The sequence below is a fragment of the Aphelocoma coerulescens genome, chromosome 20 (genome assembly GCF_041296385.1).
Source record: "Aphelocoma coerulescens isolate FSJ_1873_10779 chromosome 20, UR_Acoe_1.0, whole genome shotgun sequence".
NCBI classification, from domain to species: domain Eukaryota; kingdom Metazoa; phylum Chordata; class Aves; order Passeriformes; family Corvidae; genus Aphelocoma; species Aphelocoma coerulescens.
In genome coordinates this window covers 16085487-16102199 of record NC_091033.1, presented here as the reverse complement: position 1 = coordinate 16102199, position 16713 = coordinate 16085487, and the positions used below count along the sequence as shown (strand labels likewise).

Here is a 16713-nt window from a genome sequence, read left to right as displayed (position 1 = left end):
AGACAGGGCCCTGCTTCCAGGCTGGAGCAGCCTGTCCTTGGAGGACTGCACCCCGTTGAAAGAGACACCCATGGCACAGCAGTCCTGGGAGGAGTACTTGCCAGTGGGAGGACTCACACTGCAGCAGGTGCTGTGTGGCTGCTGCTCATAAGAGTGGACCCATGCTGGGGAAGTTCACAGAGAACTGTCTCCCGTGGGAGGGACCCCACGGCCTCACAGGGGAAGACTCCTCTCCTGGAGCAGCAGAAGGAAATCTCAGTGATGAACTGACCAAACCCCCATGCCCTGTCTCTCTGTGCTGTCAGTGGGAAGGAGGGAGGGGCTGGGGGGTGGAAGGTGTTCTAAGGGCTTATTTTACTTCTCATTAGCCTCCTCTGATTCTGTTAGTAATAAATTCACTTTGCAACTTAGGTTGAGCCTGTTTTGCCCTTGAAGTGTTTTATGGTCCTTATCTCACTCATGAAGCATTCGTTAATTTTTTTTTCTTTCCTTTTCCCTCCTCTGCCCAGCTGTGGCAGGGAAAGGTGAGCGAGTGGCTCTCAAGGGTGCCTGGCGTTGGACCAGTGTCAAACCACGACAGAGAGCCTGAGGCTTTGCTCAGTGTATGAGGCTTGGAGTTACCACAGACATTACTAGAAACAACTAAGTCCCTTGGGTCCTTTGGTCACCTCTCATTTAAAGAGACTGAAACACACAGCACACCTCATGAGATGGGACTTCCTTCTGCAATCTGATAAAGGGAAAATTCAACCAATGTGCCAAATGAGAATATCGATCCTTGCAATCCCAAGCTCCACAGAAAGACCATCTTCCTCAATGGGATAATCTCCCCAGCAAAATAAGCAAAGGGAAAAGAAAATATGGAACCGGAGGTAGAACAACCAAAATAGACAGAAAAGTACCTTCCTTAACTGTCGTGCTCTGGCATTAATGCAGAGTGACTTTTTTCAATAAGCCTTACATTCATTTCAGATAGATTGCACAGTCTCAAAAGCCGTTTTGCAGACTGTGGGAAGCGGAATAAACATCTCCTCCCACCTGAAACTGGGCCAAGCATGATATTTTTGTCAGTGCCACACACAGAAAGTAGAATACCAGCTGGATTGTCTGGCTTTGCACATTTTCCACCTGTGGTTCAAAGTTTATTGCTGATATTAAGCCAGGTGAGTCACTGCTGAAGGGATAAAAAAAGCCACAAAAGACCAGCCCTATTTCAGGCACCCAGTCAGGAAATGTTTGAATAAAAGAGAAGGAAACTCCCATCTTTTCCAAAGTAGGAGGAAGTTCCAAAAAGCTACACCCTACCAATTGGATTCAAAGTATAAACTCACATTTATTTAATCATTCCTTCATTTTATCTTGTTCAGCTCAGCCAACTAACAACTCATCTTCCATCCAAGTCTAATACACCAATCAAGCATGCTGGACCTCAGCAGATAGTCCCAGGGAACCATCAAGTACACGTGTCCCTGAACAACTAGGAGCCAGGTTACTCCTCCCTTTGCAGCCAAAATAACGCAGCCTTAGAGCTAACTAATTGGTATGGAGTGAGGCAGCTCATGAAGGACTGCTTGTATTGCTTTATCCTAACGTGCTACCCACAGTGCTGACTCAGTGCTGTGATTAGTATCAAACTCTGAAGTGGTTAAAATATTTAATAAGATCAATATTCATTTGTGCTGTGTGCTCCCATCTGCAAAGTGCACCGCAGGCATAAACACTAATGTTTAATTACTTATTAGTCAATACTCTCCCAGGTTTTATTCTCCAATCAATTTACCTCTGTACACAGCCTACGAACAGTTGATCCAGGGCTGTTAAATATTTGCCCAAAGACATCTATGCTTCCTTCTTCAGATTACCAAAGTTTGGCTTTGGTAAGCTCTCTGAATCCCAATGCCTCTCTTCCTCAACTACTACAGAGACCAGCTGTCTTACTGCTAAGAAGGTACTGCTAAGAAGTTACAACCTCAAAATTGAGTCACAAAATGGAGTCCAGAAGAATTTAAGCCAAGAAAGCCAACTGCTTTCAGAGACCCACTCATCTACCTGGTCTTGCACCACTTGACCAGCATGTTTGTCTTCATTGGAACCTGAAAGGAACAAAGTTTTCTCCTAATGCCTATACATTTTGCACTTGGTAGACAGAAGAGCATTCTTTTTTTTGATAACACAAAGTAAAACTGGGCACTTCAAAGACATTCTTTTAAAAAATCTCTAGTGTCTAGAAATACGGATAAAGTTTAGAGGTACTATCTTGTATCCCATTTTTCACAACTGCCATTAAAAATCATACTTCTAATGTATTATCTGTAAAGTAATGGATTTTTTTTCCCCCAGTAACAATGAATGTTATTAAAACTGTCATTTTGATCCAGCACTGAGACTACCTCAAAAGAAAATTGAATGTCAGGAAAATTTCAATAAAAATGCAGTAACCCCTTTGTACACACTTTCTGTTTCTTTACTAATCAGTGTGGCCTATCATCATTTCTCTACATGCAGCTTAAGAATTCCTTTAGTCACACACACTCGTTCATCACAGGAAGAAGAGATCAAATCCACAGCAAGAAAAACATAATAGGCCACAAGACAGCCAAAGATTTTAATAGCTCACTATTTAAATTTCTACCTACTGCAAAGCTCTGTTTGATCTTTCTTATAAAAGTAAGAGCATACTAAAGAAATAAAGAGGACAAAAATGAAAACATTCTGGACACCTAAATCCAGGCATACCAAATATTAATGTTTATGGGTTTCTGACACTTAAGAGCTTTGCAGTCAAGTTATGTATTCTTGCATTGTCCAAATGGCACATATATGACAGGACCCTGTTTTAAAACTGACCTTACTCAATTTAGAAAATACCGTTCCCTGCTAAATGCACTGGTGCACCTGAAAATGAGTTGTAGACCATGCCCACACTAGAAAGTAATTATTTTATCAAAACATCTCGTGCTCCAGCCCCTCTACCAGAAATTTAGTCTGGTCTTTTAGACCATAGGTTCTCACTATACGTAACTGGTTTCAATCTTTCTGAAAGACCCATCCTTATACACTACTAGGGTTTACAACATGCTTGATGCACCCTAGATGCAGGGCATCCATCCCAGTTTTATGCAAATGACTGTAGATTGGAATCCAACAAAATTACCTTTTGCAAATCTATCTCTGTTGTGCACAACAAAAAGGAGAGATCAGGGCATTTCCTTCAAAACTCCACTACTGCTTGGAACTACTGCATTAATGTGAACATGACCCTTAGTTCAGTTAGAAACTTCTATTTTCTATTTAGCAATGATTCAAACTAATGAATATTATTTAATGGCATTCAAGTAGGGCTGCAATGTAATCTCATGCACTCATCAAATTGTAGCAGACACTCATCAATTGTGTAGCAGACCCCAAAGGTGCCCTAAGATTTATGCAACCCAGCGCAGACCACACTTTATCCCAAATAAAGTGGAACAGGTCATAAAAACCCAAATACACATCATGAGTATCCAGGTCACCCTCTTAACTATCCACAGTCCAGTGAGACAGCTTTCCACAAAATTTGTTTAGAAAAACCTTGGCATGTTACCTTGACTTGTACTGCTTTGTGCTCATTTGCATTTGGTGTGTGATTTACTAGATAAGTGCATGTAGAATAACGGCCAACACCAAATGAAAAGGTCTCTGTAAATAGGTCCAAGCTAACCTCTTCCCTGTATAGCACATTCCAGATGTGGGCAGAGGGAAAAACAAAGCATCTGTGGAGCCAAATAGTTTACTTAAGACACAAACATTGGCAATGTGATTGTCAAGATCCTATTTTATGTTGCTGAAGTTTGTGCCTTAAGGTTCACTGAGGCTAATGAGCTGAAAGGTATAGTGTAAACTCTGTCTCTTCTGAGCTGAACACAGGGAGAAAACACCATTCTGATCCCTCTGTGAGAGGAAGCAACTTTCACTTTTTTTAGCTCAATTTCCTACATACATAAATTAAAGGTAATTATACACATAACCACCTCCTTAGGATGTTGTGAAAATTAGTTAATGTTTAGAAAGCAACAATGAAAAGTACTTAAGCAAGTGTTAAGTATTATCAGATAGCATTATGTTCCCCTCACTTAAATTGTTTTCCTGTCCTCATTAAGTGCCTTCCAACTACTGCTGTTCACTCCCCATGACTTGACTTCCTTCTCTGTGACTTAAAAAAAAGTAGTTAAATAAGTACAAATTCTAGTGTTCTTTAAAGATTATCTGCTGTGCCACATATTTGAACATCAAGTATAGTTGATGGAACCTGTAATTTTTTTTCAACTAAAAATTAGCTTAGTAACTATTAATCAGCTTGCAAGACAAATATAGTGGGAGAAAATAAATTAAAACTCTGTGTTTCAAGTTTGTGCCAGGTCATTATATAAAAAGACTAATCTGCTAAATAATTAAGGCTCTGTATTTGTGAAGTGAGATGAAAGAAACATTACAAGTAACTAATAATTCTGTGTTGCCATTTACCTCTAATCTATAACTAGGCTATATACTTCAAATATAGATGTTAGTCTGACTAAGGTTTAACAGAGTCAGTAAAATGGGTTTTCTGAAAAAGCACTAATCTGTGTCAAGGCAACAAGAAACAGTCATCCCCTTTGGTCATTATCTCTGATTAAAAGTCAGCCTTGTCTCTGCTGACTGAGCAGAAGGAAAAGGATGTTAGAAGCAAGCAGCTTCTGTAAACAAAGTACACACATCCCTATTAAAAATGAATTACTGAAGTAACAGCTCCAAGCATTGCAGTAGCTATTGAAAACTGAAATATTTGCTGTAGAACACTGTTCATGTTCCGTGGCCTATGTAACCATGTGCAATTTGCCTCTTCAGCATGGCCACTGCATGTTCCAGAACCAAACATTCTTCCTACAGATATTTTCAAATCTGATTGTCCAATATGAGACACGCTGTTTCATAGTTAAGATACACAGGAAATATGCTAACACAATTCAATGCCTACAAAAGTCAAGATGATTACGTAAGTTAGCAAACCACAGCTTTCTAAGGCAGAGACAGAAGATGCAGTGGGTTTGCTTACTTCTCTTGGAGAAGAGTTTCTTTCTCTGTCCGATGTGGCTCAGCTTGTATTCATTCTCTTCACAATTGCAATCTTCACTATTCCTGTTGTAATACTTGGGCAAAATATTGGAGGTGCCTCTGCCATTGCCTGCAGCCGCCAAGTTTCCCATTCCCTTGCACTTGTGCAGCTTGAGCTTTCCAGTGGCATCTTCCACACACTGCCATTTCTGGAAGAAAAATTTGGTCATTAAAAATGTGTCCCAACTGTGCTCTGTCTAATGGCCAGCTCCAGCAATTTATCAGATATTCCTTGTAGTAAAACAGGGCTCATCTATCACCTATTATCAAACCAGATTTTTGTAATCTTCCATTTTCACACAAAACAGCAACTCTTTGGAACACCCTTGCATTTGTTTCTGATTTTGCTTCTTGGAGGCAGAACAATTGAAATTTCTTTAAAAAATCAATACTGCAGCTAAAAACATGGAGGCGGCAAGTGACAACTTTCAGAAATGTAACTGTGGCATAAACCAAGGACATTCAAGCCATATCCTAATCCTGATAGTCTTACTGCATTTATAACCCTCAGAGCAGTGGGACCAAAACCTTCCAGTTTTATGGAAGCTCTCCAGATAGAATCATATATTGGTTTGGGTTGGAAGGGACCTTAAAGATCATGTCGTTCCAACCACCCTGCCATACGCAGGGACACCTTTCACTAGATCAGGTTGTTCAGAGCGCCATCCAACCTGTCCTTGAACACCTCTGGGGATGAAGTGTTTTCCAGGATTGCTCTGCAAAAGCACCTGTTCCTCTTCAATGACCTTTAAAAGGGTCAGATCAGCTGTGGAATTCCTTAGCTGCACGAATTTATCTCCATCTTGAGTGGTTCTCATAATAGCTTTTTCCATTCAACACCCTTGGGCTTTGACTTGTAATGGTGAGCTGCACTGGATGTCTCTGAAGTGAGAAACCCCTCTCTCTTGCACTCAAACTAGAGAAAATACTGTCCCTGATCACCAATTCACTCTGTTACTCAAAACCTGAAGTAACTCACTCACAGTGCCCTTTGTGCTGCTGTCAGAGCTGTACCAAGGGCAAGGGAGTTTAGCTGCCTTCAAACTGGCACAGAAGTTCCACCCACTTCCCAGGTACCTCACAAAATTATTTCACCTACTCCTTAATTTATCAACACTTTACTAGCTACAGAGACTTTAAGACACATAAAAAACCCCTTAGAGTAGCAGTTGCTACTGCTTTATTTAAAGTTTCTCAGAAACACTCAGCTTCTTGTTGAGTCTTGAGAAGAGTTCCTCTTCTTTATTACAAAATCCTATGAGCTTGTGCCTCCAGGAATCACTGGAATATTGAGAATTTTCCAAATAAAAGGACATAAGTAAAAACAGCAGCATCTTCCAAGATGATATTTTACAGCAGCCTGCAGCTCTACGAGGGAGACTCAGCCACTTCAGTTTCCACAGCAAGGTGTGCAAAGGCTGGGACAAAAAAGCCTACATTTTCCATTGAAATCCATTGAACTCCATTGTTTGCAGGACAGAAAAGTAAGAAAACAAGATCACTGTGCTTTTATTGTCATACTTTAAAAGGAGTCAAAAGTGAATTGGTCAGCTACAGTACATTTACGTATCTCTGTGGCACAACCTCTCATGTAAAATAATCAGTTTTATGGTGTGCCCACTGATTTCTTCGGACACCTGGATGCCAAGTCTCCTGAGCGGTATCTATGTTCAATCTCCTGTACAGCCCAAGCCTTGCTCTGATGCAGATAAACCCAGCTTAACTTTCAGCACAACAAATCATAGAAAATCAAGGAGAGATATGACAATAAGACCTTTGCATGACTATCTTCATCTGCAAAGCAGTACTCATTTATCTAGATGTGGTAAAGAATTAACATCTGAAGAATAAATTGCTCTCTTACTTTTCTAAATGCCTAACACTGATTGCTGTACAGACTGAAGTTTGAACTAAAAGTTATTTTACTAGAATAACCAATGCTTTCTTTCACAATTAAAAGAGATGTAAAAATGTTTTTTGCTGTTTCCCATTTCCTCTGAACATTATTTTTGAAAATATATAAACAAACTGCATTTTCTGCTCAGTAGAGCTCTATGCTCTAGGTACACTTTAATACATGAAAAATGAAGTTTCAACAGAGGGCCAGTTCAATGCTATGATGAGAATTACTGCAAGTACTCTGATGTGTGGCCAAAAATATTTTTTCTCTCTTTCATCTCTTGTCAAGAGAGTGATGCTCATTTTTCCCCTCCAGGTGAACTGGAAAAAATCCTTTAATTTTTGGTGCAGCTGTATGCTACAGTGAAAACATCTCAAAGACTTTGCCGAAGGGCACATTGTATGAATTAACAGGCCCCACTGCTGAGTGACTGCAGTGCAGAGCTACATAAATTACATTAGAAGCAAACATTGAACACATGGGGGAGGCAGGGAGCAGGGGGAAGGAAAGTCTCAAGTTTCTTCTTTTTTTTCCACAAAACAGATATGGGCATGTGGGTGAATATGTCTGGGATTCAACAGCTTACTCTTGGTCTGCTTGAAGGTCCAAATGCAAATTCTCTAGGTTGATATCATGGCTCTATCAGCTGCAGTCATTTCCACAGGATGCCTTCAAACTTAGGGGAAAAGGGCAGGAATTGCAAGAAAAATGAAAACCTCTGCTTAACAGTTAAGAAGCTTTAAACACTGTTAATTCTGGCATTTTAAATTGCTTTCTAGTGTACAGCATACCATCTGCTCTGTGGAGAAGGACCAGGGGGTCCTGGTGGACAATAAGTTGTCCATGAGTCAGCAGTATGTCTTGGGGGCCAAGAGTGCCAAGTGTCCTGGACTGCATTGTCAGCAGGTCAGGGAGCTGATCCTGCCCCTCTACTCAGCCCTAGTGAGGAACATCTGGAGTGCTGTGCCCAGTTCTGGGCTACTCAGAGCAAGAGAAATATGAAGCTCCTGAAGTGGGTCCAGCAGAGGCTGTGGAGATGAAGGGACTGGAGCACCTCCCTGCCAAGGAAAGGCTGAGGGAGCTGGGCCCGTTCAGGCTGGAGAAGAGGGGACCTCACCCATGTCTGTCTGTGTATGCAGGGAGGATGGACCAGGCTCTGGTCAGTGCTGCCAGTAGGACGAGAGGCAGTGGGTAGAAACTGATGCACAGGAAGTTCCACTTGAATATGAGGACGAACTTCTTTACAATGCAGATGACTGAACACTGGAACATGCTGGCCAGAGAGGGTGTAGAGAATATCCCTGGAGATATTCCAGAAACATCTGGACACAGTCCTGTGCCATGTGCTCTAAGATGACCCTGCCTAAGCAGGGAGGTTGGAAGAGATGACCCATGTGGTCCTTTCCAATCTTCCCCATTATGCAATTCTATGATCATGCATATACCTGTGGAAAACCCTGGAAGCAACTAAAATATTTTTTAAGAGATAATCACTTAAATAAATAAATCTCTATATGAAGAACTTCAGAGTGTCCCAGAGATACTTTGACTCATAGGTAGACGCGATAACCATCCAGCAGCAAACATAATTAAACAGTGGATTAACTCAACTGTCAAGAAAACTAAAAGCCCTTAGTTCACCAAAATTTTCAGATATTTTCTTCATTAGGGCAAATGATACATTCCTAAATCAAGACCTATAGCTTGTTACACCTCAAAAGCAGAAAGTCCTGAAAGAGGGGGGAGTTTAACAGCAACCAAAACTCAGTGGAAAACCCAGACTGCTCCACAATCTTCATCCCAGCTCATATCAAAATTCCCAAGGAAGAACCTTTCTTTCCTCCTGCAAAGCCTGGCAGAACAGCTACCCAAGCCACCACATAAATGGCTTTTGCAATATAGCCTGAAGTCCATCAAGCTCACATTGTGCAAAAACTTTCCAGACACCTCCTTTTAACATTAAAGCTGTTCCAGCTGGAGATTTCCCACCACCCTCAGGCCAAGTTAGCTGCTGTGCTCATGCTTTCTGTCACCAGTTGTGCTAAGCTTGTTCTGATGCTTCTACTTCATCCCCTATCCCACTTCCCATTGCACAACTCATGCTACCCAGCTATTTGCTTGCAAAGCAAAAAAGTCTAGGCTTTATTAGTTTAATAGGCAAGTTAGTGGCACTGAACAGAAATCTTGTTCAAATGTACACTGCAAATGAAGAAAAAAAACCAAACCACAGTTTGTTAACATGTTCTCTCGAGCCCAAACTATCTGCTATATGTATCCAAGACTAAATTAGGACTTCAAGATCTATGAAACATGAATCTTAATGGCAGCAATTGTAGACTGAACAGACACCTTGTTCCCTTCCAGTAACACTCTTTACCTTGAACATGCAAGTGACCCAGTACCAGAAAGACATATTGCATTTTTCTGTGTTAAAAACCTATTATTTCCTTCACAGCCCTTATCACCATGAAGTGGGTTTTGCACTGTTGTGCATCAATGTCTTCTTACCATTACAGCAATCACAGATGTTAATTCAAAGTCATTATTTAAGGCCCCAATCAGAAATAAATAGCCATGAATTTCCCTGTAGGATTTTTTCCTACAGTTCACTCATTTCCCTCAGTGAGTGTCTCTCAACTGACACTGCTTTCTTTGGGGGAAAACAGCCAATCATATAAGCCTTGCTAAGAAAATATTCCATTGAAACACATGTCTTTCAGAGCTCGGCCCTAATTCATCATTCTGTGTCTCAGCAACTGTTTGTTTGGGTTTTTTTATTAAGCCAAAGAGATTCCATCCTTTTTACAGAAAAGTAAAAAGTGAAACAGTTTGATCCCTGACCTGCCAGCAAGGCTCCCTAACGGCTCTAGGAATCCAAGTTTCTACAGGATAATAAAGTCTTCTGTCTTTGCCAACAATCTGAGAAAAACACATCAGTAATATATGTTCTCTTTAATTTATGCAGATGCTTTCTGAACCCAATGTTGCTGCCACATTAGATGGTGAGCTATAAACAAACTGCTTTAATAGCTAGAAATATTCTAACTTCCAGTCTAATTGATTCATGAGTAGTCAGGATACTTTTTTTTTCCTTTTATGAAACAGTACAGTTACAGTTTAGTTAGCTCTTCTCTGCTGTGGTTTGCTCCTTGTGTTATTTTCCATTGGGCTAATGAGGACAAACCAACAAAATCCAGAGAGACACACACAGGACCCTACTCTACAAGAGATTGTTCTTCTGTTTTTGCTGGCAGCTTATCCTACTGCTCAGATGGTACGAGGTTCAGGGAACAGACAACTTGAATTTGCCATTGTTTGTCTCATACACATTACTACTTCTCTGTTCTAGATGACTTAAAATAATCAATTCATGTCTTCTTCACAACATCTCTCAGATTCAGGCAGTCAGACCTCTCTCTTCTCAGCTATTTTTTTAACTGATTATGCTCAGTTCCTTAGTTCTTCCCATCAGGTTTCACTTCCTTAACATTTTAACATTTTTGTTGGGTTCACCCCTTCTCCTGGTACCTTCTTCCCACTCATCTACTGGCAAAAGATAAAGTCTGGTTTCCTCTACTTCATGTTATCAGTATATAAATGAAGAATACTGCCTGGTTTTCATTCCAGGGCAACATAATTTCATTACACTGACTCATGATTTTTGGAGATTCAGACCTCTGAACTCTCAGCTCAATTTCAGTTGTCACACACTACATACCACTCAAATCTTGAAATGGTAAGATAGATGGCAGAATATTTTGAGGGCTCTTTAATACCACAAACTGTAGCTGACATGAGACAGGTGGGACCATCACAACTAGCACAAAAATGAAGAATCAGGTATTCAGCTAATTTTAAGATTACAATTATATAATTCATTTATTATTAATATAATAATTGGATCATGGTATCAAATGGTCCCAGCTGCTGCGCTAGGCATCGCACAAGCTAAGGACTGAGCGCAGTCTTAGCAGAAATTACATTAGTTGTGAAGGAAAAAACCAGCAGCACCAAAAGGGGAATTGATTTGTCTGAGGTGCCACACTGAGCCTGTAACAGCACTTAGACTGAAGCCAGTTTCCTGACCTCCAGTAGTCTTTTAGCTAAAGTAAAGTACACCACTACTCATATCAGGATATTTTTAAAAGCTGTGGTATTATTAAATGTTGGTATTGATTTTAGCAAGCTACTTACAACAGCCAATACTGTAATGACAGTGAGTTAAAATATCTCTTATCCAGAAATGCAAATTTCTTGAGTTTGTGAAGCAACAAGCAAAAAAATCCCATAAGTAAAACAGCCTCTGAAAATTATTATAGGCTATTTCTAGCTTAAGAAGGAAAAGTTTTGTTAATTAGAGTTCCTCATAAGGAATACAATCCTCAGATTCCATCTGATTTATCCTTTAAATCCTCAGATTTATTCAGCCTTAATAAACCATCATGATTTTAATTTTCATGGTTTGTTGCCTCCTAATTTTATCAGTTCCAGGGCTGATAAAATTTTTAATGTATGAAGTTATCAGCAAGTCATTTCTTGCTGCAATTACAGATTATGAATTCAATCCTGAAAGCTGATCATGTGCAACTTGTTCTGAAATTCAGGAACTCCAAAGATCTGGCAAAAGGGCTATTGAAGTTATCTGGACTCTAGCTGGCTTAATATACGTCACTTATCAACAGAACTTAAATCCTTTCATAACCTCAGTATATCTCTGCCAGCTACAAAAGTACCAATAAACCACAAAAGATAGACAGATCCAAAGCTTTCTTGCCAACTAAAAAAAAATTCCTTCCAAAACATGACAGTTTCCTAGGTCCGGTTGATACAACCTCAAGCTACAGTGGCCTCAGACAAAGGAGAAAATATAAGCAATTTTTTTCTATTGCTCCTCCCTTGGCACTAAACAACGGCTAATAACGATTGTGGTGAAATCAGCAATATGATGTAGAGGTGCCATTTATGAACTGCTAAGGAAGGCACACACTGATCAGAATAGTTTTCATCACTGGTATGCCATGTTATGTGAGGGAACTGGGGGCACCAAGCAAGTAAGCAACATGCTTTTACTTATGGTATCTTCAGGCCAGTTACAAAAGAGAATATCCCTTCATGATCAAAGGGATATTGAGCAATACAAAGCAATTGGAGGGAAGACTATGTCAAACCTTTCATTTGTAGAACACCTGAAAGAAACAATGTGCTAACATTTGCATTTTGAATGTTCTCCTGTGAAAACTGCCATATAAAATGATACTTTGAATGCTATTTAAAGGCAATTTCTACTGTATCAGATTTGCATGTAAATAAAGCTCTGAAAATAAAATGTATTTGAAAAGGAAATAATGTGAAATCAGGCAACTATTTCTCTTCATGAGTTAGCAGTATTATTGTATTATGCTTCTAAAGAAAAAATTACGTCCTGCTAAAGAAAAAAATTACTATCTTTTAATCTGGGGAGTTTTCACATGTACAGCATAGATTCCCTCTAGCAATCAGCACTGCTGCAGGTATTACATGTTTATCAAATGTGCGCAAAATTGGCAACTTACTTAGACGGAGATTTTGTGCAGCTGATGTTATGATACTGTGGGGTTGCTAGGAATACTCTACAGAGCAATGCTAGTATCATAATTGGCTTCCACAAAAGCACATTAATGCAGGCTACCAGATAAAAGTGGGTCAGCTTCCACTCACCAGGCAGTTTTGAATGAAAGGCCAAATTATACTGAAAAGAAAAAATGTGTGTGGAAGCCATTAGGTAGTAGGATAAATGTTTTTATATTTCATGTGCGAAGAGCTCATCTCTTTTAAATCCTTGAATATAAATGCTGAACTGCTCTTTTATCTGATTCTACAGTCACCCTTTGTTGGACGCAAATAACTAACACAGACCAAACCCTAATAACTGAAAAAGAAAACATGGCAACACACAGATTCCCATTGCTCTCAGAAGAATTTACATATATCAGTGGTGCCAAAAAAATTCCACATGATGGACTGTGAAACAAGGTTTTAGACACCATGAATAGCCTCATCTCCATGATCTTGGTACTCTCTTATCAAAACAATTATAGATTAAGGAGGGTGACAGAGATTTTCAAAGATCATTTTGTGGCAATAGACCTGTATTCACAAACTTGCACGCTCACAAAGCAGAATTTCAAATTCTCCATCATACATTCAAAGCTTTATTTACTTCTCCTTTCTTTACCTCTTCTTTAAGTTCTGTCCTTGTCTCTTGTCCTTCACTCCCTTCTGAGTCTTTCTCCTCCATTTGTGCTTCCTGTCTCCTGCTCACACTTCAGATTCCCTGGGACTGCTCAGATTTCTCTGTGCATGGAATAGTGGGTCCCCAAAACTTGTTTAAGTCAAAAGAAAGATCCCAATGACTTCAGCAAGCTTTCAACTAATTCTGACCTGGATGTGTCTCTATCTTTGCATCAGGATATGAAAATGCACTTTTTGTATTGAATACTCCAGGTACTGTTAAATAGAGTGTCCTGCAGCATCAGAAGACATCTGCTAAATAACCATTGCATCTGCATAACATCAACTCCCCAAGGCAGGGGTGTGTTATTAATTTGGGCTCATTCTACTTACTATGTAGAGCTGTGAACAGCACCAGCAAACAGACAACACCCATTTGTCATTTGAGAAGTTAGTCTTGCTTCACTCTGAAGAGCTTTTTGGGTGCACCCATATTTAGACACAATTTATCCTCAAATAAGCAAGTTTATCTCCCACTAGTCCTATTGTCTAGACAGACTACTAAGACATATTTTCTAGAGTAGAGGTTAGATGGATTGAGACTCCTTTGAGAGCCCTTCACAGACTTTAATTGACTTGACTGTTTGGCAATTTTTCCTGATGTCCAGTGTAAATTCCTTTTTTTGCTCAATTTCATCCTATCACTTCCAATTATGCCTGACCAAACTGCTCAAAACAATTCTCCTCTCTGTCTCCTGACAATAAGGATGCAGCACAAGCATCTCTTATTAGCACATCTATACTTCAGAATTTATTGGCAATTTTGACTATGGAGTTGACATTTCATACCCGCTTCTTAAAGAGGTCAAAGATATTTTATCATCCATGGAAGAAAACATAAGCCTGTGAATGTGGGTAGACATTACACGACCTTCCCCCTTTCTTCCACAATTGAAACGTGGTAGTTAGAGTAAGAAAACCTGAATGTAGCTAGGTTACCTTATGCAAAGACAAAGACTCAGTGACAACATGGACTTGGAAAGTCTCTCTTCCCTCTGTTCTTACAGTAATGTTCAAAATAAGTAGGCGGACAAAGACAGAAAGTTGAAACATCTCTTGAAGAGAAAATAGTGATGGAAAAGAAAAGCTGTATTTCCCCATACTACTTACTGGATGATGTTGTAATAGAAACAATAACTTTTCCTCCAGTTCTTCAAATAACATTGCAAATTCATAAAACAACAGATTTCTCCCATTCAGCTAAAATTTCAGCTCAAGACTTCTGGTGACAATAAGCTACTGCATATAGTTTTCCTTTAAGTTTAGTATTTTTATGAAGAACAGGACGTTAAAATCACTCTGTATACTAAGTCTGACATAGAAGCCACAGGAAGAAAAGAACATCTGGAAAATTCTTATACCTATAAACTGGATCCAAACACCTAAGGAACAATGGATTTATTTCACAGGTGCACTGAACTACCTGATCAGTAGAGCCAGAAGTATGGAGTCTGGCCTTTGACAGTAAAAAATGAACTACTGCAGCCTAAGTAACCCCTTACTGACTATAGCCTTAGTAAGTCATATCCTGTCTGCAAGAACAGCTCTATTCCACAGACTAACTCCCCTTGACAGCCCTCTGGGCTGCCGGGATATGAGGTAATGCCAGTGTAATAACAAACACATTAGCATGTGGACCCAGTTACCCTCACCCCTTTGTCCACAGAATGTGTTACAGTCCTTGGAAAGGAGTTCTCTGACCCATACCTGGATGAGAGAGCAGTAACACAGAGTCAATTTTGCCAAGAGTGGTGAATTCTCTGGAGATAGCTATGCTATGCCTTTGCACTGCTCTGGTAAATTTGCAAGATCCTCTCCTGTGTGTGTCAAGATCATGTATTGATACTACCCTATTTTTTTTTTCCCATTAATTTCTTCTATGTAACTTGTATCTAAATTGTCATATCTGCCCAGAACAGTTAAGCAACAAGGGAAATGACACAAAATCAATTAGCTTTATGCCCATATACACACAGACTGCCTCCAGTCATAATTGCACGTGTGTTTTCCAAGTGTGTTTTTGTTAAGAGGAGGTATATATATTGAGTTAACAGAATGTTAGTTTCCCATTACTATACGTAATTCTAAATAACAACAACAAAATGAATTAAAAAGAGAATTCAAAGCAAAGCAAGCTGTATGTATTTGAAGAAGGCCAGTCTGTTAGGTACATTGTAGCTTCTCATCGCTAATGAATCCCAAATCACATTCTCTTTGGGGAATAAAACATTAAAACAGCCTAGGTGGTTTTCTTAACAGTAGTCAGGAATCAATGCAGAACACTTGAATCAGCAATTTCCTGACTGGCAGTCAATCTCGTAAATGCTGTAACAAAGCTTTGAGCAAAGGCCACAGAATGAGCCATTTGATTTATATGCTGGCATTGATGATGAGGTGAAGGACATTGACACAGTGAAGGTGTTGAGCTTAGCCCAATTATAACTGCTTCCTTGCAGTCAGTGGTAACAATGCCCTACCTGGCCAAGCTGTTCACAAGCTGTTTGATACTCAGCTCGCTGACAGAGATCTTTCACGCGCTGGTATTTGGGTAGAAAGTTTTCTTCTTGGGCATCTACCTTCTCATTCTCCCTTTTATGCAGCAGTTTACTGGAAAAGAAAAAAAAATATTTTTACATTAACTCCAAGATAAAAATACAGTTTGCTGAAAAGACTCAGAGGAGTAGTTATTTTCCAAGTCCATACCATCTCTAGTAGCCAAAACTTAGCAGTCCAGTAGAAACTAGCATTTAGCCTGTCCAATAACACACAAGTTACTCATATCATGCTCTCAGGGAGCATACAAAAACACATAAAATCAAGACAGTGTGTTACATGCCTGAGTGACAGGCAGTGACAACAGTCAATATAGAGAGACCACACCTCATTCTACAGGGCTGCACTTTGCAAACCCCTCACGCTCCCATTTGTGTATTAAGGCAGAGGTGCAGAGGGAATGGCCAGCAGATGAAGATGCAGAGAGGAAGGGTTGTTCATAATCCCATGATACAAGCAGGAGGGTGGGGGGCAGCAGCTGAAAGCAAATTGGGATGCCTTCCCATCTCTCAATCTAAGTAAACTCCCCTTCCCCCACCACAGCAGCACGTTCATGCAGGTTGTAGGCAAAGGCCATGCATTCCGTCCAATCACACCATCACTGCCACTAGGCATACTGCAGCCATGTCCCTGCTGGCACAGCTAAATGGCTTTAGACTGTGGTGGAGTGCTGCTTTGGCTTTAACTATTCAATATCCTTCTATTTAAAAAGATTGGGCTTTGTGATTAACACTTTCCTTACCCTCTTTCCACGAGGAACGAGTCTCTCCACACCTTCATCTTTTTCTTTAAATGAAACCTAGGAGGAAACAAGGAGAGGAAGAAGCAATTCCCACAAAACCAGTAACCAAGTTATG

General features: G+C 39.9%; 1 protein-coding gene across 9 annotated transcripts in view; it reads right to left on the bottom strand.

Annotated features, from left to right (window-relative positions):
* SULF2 (sulfatase 2) overlaps window positions 1-16713 on the bottom strand; it is a 122247-nt gene that overhangs the window by 13124 nt on the left and 92410 nt on the right. For all 9 annotated transcript variants that reach the window (XM_069034537.1, XM_069034538.1, XM_069034541.1 and 6 more), the window contains 3 exons: window positions 16599-16655; window positions 15781-15910; window positions 5075-5282 (listed from right to left, as the gene is read on the bottom strand). In XM_069034537.1, the coding sequence (XP_068890638.1) occupies window positions 5075-5282; window positions 15781-15910; window positions 16599-16655 (395 nt within the window). The remainder of the gene's footprint in view (window positions 1-5074; window positions 5283-15780; window positions 15911-16598; window positions 16656-16713) is intronic.